The 7,106-nt window shown below is 35.1% G+C and overlaps 2 protein-coding genes across 2 annotated transcripts; one reads left to right on the top strand and one right to left on the bottom strand.

Moving 5' to 3' along the window:
• Window positions 1-122: 122 nt before the first annotated feature.
• Window positions 123-4,386, bottom strand: RHIMIDRAFT_281685 (uncharacterized protein). The gene is made up of 13 exons (XM_023613013.1): window positions 3,857-4,386; window positions 3,532-3,776; window positions 3,300-3,474; window positions 3,131-3,243; window positions 3,021-3,062; window positions 2,821-2,970; window positions 2,468-2,761; window positions 2,139-2,411; window positions 1,913-2,086; window positions 945-1,860; window positions 782-892; window positions 577-725; window positions 123-526 (listed from the first exon to the last, which is right to left on the bottom strand). Exons 1-13 carry the CDS (start codon window positions 4,239-4,241, stop codon window positions 380-382), a joined length of 3,174 nt encoding a protein of 1,057 aa, XP_023466922.1. The 5' UTR covers window positions 4,242-4,386; the 3' UTR covers window positions 123-379.
• Window positions 4,387-5,121: 735 nt separating this feature from the next.
• On the top strand, window positions 5,122-6,639 carry RHIMIDRAFT_237230 (Choline/ethanolaminephosphotransferase; the record flags this gene model as incomplete). The annotated part of the gene is made up of 5 exons (XM_023608722.1): window positions 5,122-5,285; window positions 5,338-5,777; window positions 5,839-5,980; window positions 6,032-6,337; window positions 6,390-6,639. The coding sequence occupies 5 exons, from the start codon at window positions 5,122-5,124 to the stop codon at window positions 6,637-6,639; spliced, it is 1,302 nt and encodes a 433-aa protein (XP_023466921.1).
• Between the last annotated feature and the right edge of the window lie 467 nt (window positions 6,640-7,106).

Genomic DNA, 7,106 nt, shown 5'->3' with positions numbered 1-7,106 from the left:
AAAAAAAAAATATGCTTATATTATTGTTATACTAGTAGCTACTATAGTTGTTATTATAAGTTATTCTTATCAGATGCGATAGAGGAATGTAAAGCAGAATCTATGCTCTACTGTAAGATTATACTCGAGTTATTATAATGATTATTTCATCAAACACGTCAATTACCACTACTACTACATATAAAATCGGTCTTGCTTTCAAACTCTATATTACATAAACTCCATAATTTCTTATACCAACTACTGTCAATACCATACATTTTGTTTAAGGAAAAGAAAAGAAAAAGATTCATTAGTCACTTATATTTACTTTCTATTGTTGTTCACTTTATTAAATTAGTTAGTAAAGAACTTTAGAGAGAGGGGTAAAATTAACAATTTACGTCTTGACCACTCTTTCCAGCTGATATACAATTTGATATCCTTCGTTCTCTGGGTCATTCATTGCGCATTGGATGATAGAATTATGAGTATTACTACTTGTACATCGAATATTCTTGCCCCTTATAATTTGCTCTAAATGTCCCTAAACGTGGTGTTACTCTTTTAAGCATATTCTTAGTAGCTGTTACTTACTGTATGAACATGTCGAACTTCAATAAATTCTGGTTCAAACGCTAGCACATAGGGGTAAGACAAGGCAAACGAATCAGGGGAGCCTTCCCAATCGATACGCGCACTTGACGGAATAAAGCGTCCTCTTTGATCTACAAAGAAGGCAAATTCTAATGTGTATGAATGTTAGTCATCTTCAAGCTATTCTTTTTCTTTCTTGCTTTACCATTATAACAGACCAAGTATTCAGCAAACTTAATTCTATACACCGTGATTGGCTTAATATCAGCTCGTGAAAATACAAAAGAAAGATTTTCATCTTCTGGATCAAGTAAAGCTAAAGAGAAAGGATGAGACGTGCGAATAAACAAATGGTCCTGTGCATATACCTTGTACACCAAAGTTCTTCATGTCCACGACTCCTATTTCCTTTGGCGACGCTATGCACATTTTCGACTTGAGTAAATTGATGGAAGAGGCTTCACTTGGTAGATACAGATCCTTGTAAGGCTTCAAGCCAACAGGATTACCTCTGACAAGTCTTCTAATACTAAACCCAGACTTTATCTTTTTACCTTCATCTACTACAACCGGTTCCAGTACGCGAATCGTAGTAGCCGAAAGTGTATTTGACTTGACCACACAGACTAGAGTTTTTGATAAACACTCTCCGACATGGAAAAAGGCAGTGTTTTGACTGACGGACCTGCCGCGCTTCATCTGGGACGCCGCGTTGGGTGATAGAATGTCCAAAGGAAATGACCATAGGGTTTTATCAGCAAGGACTAACAGTTGAGAATTGGGCATCACTTCAATCTGTGATACCTTTTCGAGATGAACGATGCGGGAAATGGTAAGCTTTTTTGTTTCTGAATCCTTATTGGTGATATAGACACCTTGATCAGTACCGATCAAGAGTTTCTTGTTACTTGAATCTAATGTTACTGTGTTATTTACACGATTGGCTGTTGTGAAGTGATTTTTAATCATCGGTAGTATGGAAAAAACGCATCTTTTCTTTTCTAGCTTCTCTTGCTGTTCGGCTATTGCTTTTATCCACAGCTGTTGGTTAGAGGCAGAGGTAGCGTAAAGTGTCAGAGGAGGAGCTCCTCTGCGACCGTGATGGGTAAAGGTAATTGACAAATTATTTGATTTTGTTGCTTGACCGTTCTCTGATGTCGAAGGCTTAGGTATGGTATTATTAGATGTGTTTGGGGATTTGCTGTAAGGTAATATTGAGCTAGCACGCTTTTGTCGGTTATTATTTGGTGTGATATGTACAGATAGCAATTCAAGTGGTATAGGCTAATAATCTGTTATACAACCAAGATATTACACTATTCAAGTTTAATGCTACCTTTCTAAAGGCTCGGTACACTTCCAGGTGATCTATATGCTTGATTTTTGCAATGACAAGATAATTGTCAAACAGAAATACTTGAAGGTCGGCTGATTCTGATGATGTATTTCCTTTTCTTTTCATTCGTCCCTTTAATAAAAGCTGTCTTTCAGGGTCTTGTAATTGTAGATCCTATATATAGTCGCATATGAGTATACAGCCATGGTCAAATTATAACACTTACAGCATACTCTGCAGGTGATTTAAACGATAATCTCTCTTGAATTTGTTCGAGATTAAACAAGTTCTCCCTCCTTCCTGTCTCTGCATTTACTTGCACTAAATACTGAGTGATGATGCCCATGACTTGTGGTATTGCTTCTTTATCTGGATGATCATCTGGGGTTCTTTTGAAAATTTCTCGTAGTAAAAGGTTATATCTTCCCAGTCGAGTTGTTGGCTTTGTAAGATATCCATTCAATTCCAGTCTACGTGATTGAGGCTTTCGTTCAGTTTCCTATATGGAGCATGCCATTATTTCTCCATCTCTGATTTACATATCCCAATCATTACCTCTACGAATTGGGCGAATTGTGGGTTTCTCTTTTTTTCGAGCTCAAAATAGAACTTGCCAATGACTTGGTGTGCTCCGTAGCTCACAAATGGCATAAAATGACAAATATGTCGTAACATGACATCTCCAATGCTTGATACAAGATATGACTCTGCTTGTCTTTGATCTAATGCTTTTGAAAGTTTTGAATTGACAGACTCAATCTCTGCTATATTCCAAAACACTTGCTCGACAAAGGCTTCTCGCCGATCTTCTGCAATAATATCATTTGTTAACAGTGGCTTTATCCAAAACTAAAAGAAGAACATATAAGCGCATGTCTAATGGTATATATATATATATATATACTTGCATTATCAATGTACTGAAGATCTCTAACAAAATTTCTTTCTGTATAAATCAATTCATAAATACTCTCTTGACGCTTAATCTCTTGTGATGAAGTTGCTTCAACAATGCTTCCAGGTACCGAGTGTATCCATAAACTGTTTGTCTCTTCCTCCTGTATATGAAGTGTGAGCAAAGGTTGATGTATATATATAAAGAATATACCTTTTCATGAGCGGATGACTGACTCATACTTCGCTTTAGACCCTTTCCCCAAATAAAAAAAAAGTTAAAATTTGCAATAAAGATATATTTTTAAATCATTTGTAGGGTACCTTTCTTTTTGGACAGCTGAAACTGTAACAAGGATGTTGTGTTGTACAGGTAATAGAATAGCAGTTGGTGAAGGGTGTATATACTCCTTGAGGAAGATCAATTATCTGTGATTCTAAAGGGACAAGGTTGTTAGGATATATATAAATGAATCGATGGTTCATGCTTTACCATCCTTTGTGGATATATCATCTTTTTTATGGCGAAACACATACAATTCACGTTCACAATCTAGCAACTGATGTTCATAATTAACATCATGAAAGAACTGTTGACTTCCTAATGCGCGTCCAATAGATAAAGCTTGTTTACGATCTTGTATACAAAGCACAGACAATAAACAGTTCTAACACAGACAAGGTATCAGTAAGATACACACAGATTTCCTTTTATATGGTCTTACGATCGCCTCCTTGCCACTGAATGCATCTCGGTATTCGATATTGTCTCTTGTTAGAGTGGCGAGCGATATTCTTCTGTAAAATTCACTTGCGACTTGTGATAATAAAGCATTATGTATTGATTTGTTGTAATATGCATCAATTGACTTTTGCTGTTCCTGCTTTTTCTGTTGCATTTTTAGTAAAAAGGAAGAGGTTTGGATGTCATTCAACTGAAATATGGTCACTGTATCACTTGATAAACTCGCTTTTTTTTTTGGTTAAAAAAAAGAAAGAGCTGTTATTATGCAATATCTGATGATAGCAGTTTTGAATCTCCTTATTTACCCTTACGCCATTCTCGCTGTTGATCGTCCATATCGACGTCATCTATAAGCATTTCTTCGCTGTAATTAGTAGATAGATAGGTTGTGCTATCTTCTTCATCTAGAATCTGTGAAGGATCGACTGGTTCAGTACAAACTACGGTAGAAGGTGGTCTGTCTTTAAAATCAAATTCATCCTCTTCTTGTATCCAGTTCCCAGGAGGATGAAGGGGCATTTTAGTTATACTTGAAGGTCGAAAATTTCTTTTTCTGATAGAATAAGCAGCCAAACTCTGCTTTCGAACGGGTAATTGTTGCTGTACATAACACTTTTTGACTATATCCGGTATGGGTCCACCAGTGTAGTTGATAGTAGTAGTAGGTGATCTTTTTATAGTGTTTTCCATAAGAATAGAGAGTATATATATAGATATAAAAGAAAAGAAGAAGAAAAGATATCGAAAATAGACTAAAAAATAAGACTAGATTAAATTCATTCTCTGTTAAAATAAGGAAAGGGAAAGCGAGAACCAAGTTACAAAAAATTGATAGTGGAACAAAAATAATGAATGAAAATAAACTGACTTTAAACTAAATGATACCAGCCACTTTTAAACCTTAAATCTGTACCTGAAATTATGTACAACATGTCTTTTCTTTGGGTCAGAGTGGCACGCTTTACTTATTAAAGTCGTATTCTGTTCCGTTGCAAATTAGTAAAGAAAGTGTGGAATGCATTAAAAGTGGCATTCATCATAATTATACAGTTTATATTATTTTCCTTTCAGTCGCATTTTTATGAATCTATATGCTTATTCCATACAACGGGTGAAAAAGAGAGAAATATAGGGCATCCCTATATCCTTAAAAAAATAGTACAAGAAATATATACATAAATGACAAGTTATTCAATAGGATGTTAAATATCCATCCTTGTGAGAAAAAAGACAAACTATTCAAACACACGATTACTTTGAGATGTAAAAAGACTTGGTTAAGCTGTCCATGCTCTTTATGATAAATTCCACATCAAGCACCATCCTTTCTTCATGCATGTAACTATGAAAAAGAAAAAAAAAAGACTTTACAATTGATTATATTATCAACATTGGCTCAAAATAAAAAGAATCTTTTCTGTTACAAGTTTTTTTCTACCAAAAGAAAAAGAGGAGGGAATACGGTAAAATTTTAGGTTTTTTCTACTTATTTTAAATTCAGTTCAGTACCTTTTTGAGTGACAAACACAAGAAAAAAGTTTTTCTCTCTTTCTCTCTCTCTTTCGTTAAAATGGTTCACTGTTGTAAACAGTCTTATACCGAATATCTTCAGGATTCCCAGATAAAAAACCTAAGATTATACAAGTATGCAGCTGTAGATAAATCACCCATCACCAAATACATATTACGACCTTATTGGGACTTTGCTATTACTTTATTTCCTCGTTGGATAGCGTAAGTCTATCTTTTGTCCCTCCTTGAATGACATTTAACATTTTTACAACAGACCTAATCTGATCACACTTATTGGATTGTTTTTCATGGTCTTTAATGTCATCCTTGCTTATATCTTTGTACCTGACCTTGGCACAGAAGGTCCTAGTTGGGTATATTTCAGTTTTGCTTTAGGACTTTGGCTTTATTCCACCTTTGATAATGTCGATGGTCGTCAAGCTCGTCGTACCAACACATCTTCGCCCTTGGGAGAATTGTTTGATCATGGATGTGATGCCATCAACTGCACCTACGTTTCTCTTTTACAATCTGCCGCGCTTGGCTTGGGTCATTCTGTACCAGCAGCTCTACTGTTGTACTTTACTATTGCTGGATTTTATTTATCAACTGCGGAGGAATACTATACGGGCGTGTTATATTTGGGTTATGTGAATGGACCAACGGAAGGGATTATTGTTTCTTGCCTTGCCTTCATCTGGTCTGGATTATATGGTATATAGTGATTTTAGTATACACAGAAAGAAAGAATTTACATGTCTTTACCTGTATATAGGTCCAGCCTCATGGCATACACCAGTATCCGAAATTTCATGTCTTTCGTGGACCAGTGCTTTCTTAGCCTCTGAAACAAGCTTTGCAGATGTGTTTGTGTATGGCTTGATATTCTTCTTTGTTATAACACAATTACCGGTTAGGTAACGTAGTACAGGTTTTATGAACAAGAAAAGCGATTGACTGTTTTATAGTGTGATTGCTATTATCAGAGCCAGTCGTAAGAAAGGAATGAACCCCGGCCGAGAATTGATTCGAGTGTTTGGACCCTTCATTTTATGCACAGGCATTGTCTATCTATGGTTGACATCACAAGGCACAAGGATCTTTGCCGATCAACATTTTATCTTGTTTAGTATATTTGTAGGATTCCTATTTGGAGAGATGGCATCTGATATCATCCTTGCTCATTTGACGAAATCAGCTTTTCCCAAGTTTAAAAGCATATTTTATAGTCTGAGCATAGGATTGGTATTTAGTTTTCTTGGTTACCTCAACATGTAAGCCATATATTATTTATAGGGAAATAAGCATCCAACATCATTTACTTAGTGACTATCCTGAATATCAACTACTTGTTGTTCTCTCCATCTTTACTATCCTGAGATATCTGATAAGAGCTAAAGCAGTGATAGATGCCTTTTGTGACTTTTTGGGTATTCAATGCTTTACCATTCCACCATCCAAATATGTAGAAAATATATTACCAACCCATGTAGGTTCAGATGATGAACAAGAAGTAGAGGCTTTATTAGTCAATGAACAATCGATACCACAAGAACAAGAATATCGTACTTTTTAGACAACAACTTTTTATTAATACCATTACTATTTCCTCTTTACAAAGAGTGAGTTCATATTATGTGTTGTTTTAACATAAAGAAATGCAAAATAGAGATTAATATGCAAAGAGTAGTAAAATGCAAACTGAATTATGTTTTTTTTTGGTGTTTTTTTTTTGTAACATTGAGGAGGAGGGGAAGAGAGGAGGATGCTTCATAAAAAAAGGGAGAAAAAAAATGGGGAGAGGATATAAAAAAAGCATAAAGTGAGAAATCTATACATCAAAAAATAATAAAAAAAAGGGGGGGATAATACCAAAGAAAAAAAAATAAAAGGGGGAAGAAGAAAAAAAAAATATAGAGTCATATATGAAATATGGTTTAAACATAACAAGAAAGAGGCCTTCAGGTTTTTTTTTTAATCCTACCCCCAAGTATTCTTTTCTTCTTTGGATCTTGACATATATATATTTTAGCAGCCAACAGT

The sequence above is a fragment of the Rhizopus microsporus genome (assembly GCF_002708625.1).
Source record: "Rhizopus microsporus ATCC 52813 unplaced genomic scaffold scaffold_7, whole genome shotgun sequence".
NCBI classification, from domain to species: domain Eukaryota; kingdom Fungi; phylum Mucoromycota; class Mucoromycetes; order Mucorales; family Rhizopodaceae; genus Rhizopus; species Rhizopus microsporus.
This window is presented reverse-complemented; position numbering and strand designations above follow the sequence as displayed.

Excerpts from the sequence above, each read along its gene's own strand:
- RHIMIDRAFT_281685 (XM_023613013.1), bottom strand. The coding sequence starts at position 4,241 with ATGGAAAACACTATAAAAAGATCACCTACTACTACTATCAACTACACT. Across the intron at positions 2,971-3,020 it reads AGTCATCCGCTCATGAAAAG|GAGGAAGAGACAAACAGTTT; the intron begins GTATATTCTTTA and ends CTTCATATACAG. Across the intron at positions 527-576 it reads AAGTTCGACATGTTCATACA|GGACATTTAGAGCAAATTAT; the intron begins GTAAGTAACAGC and ends CACCACGTTTAG.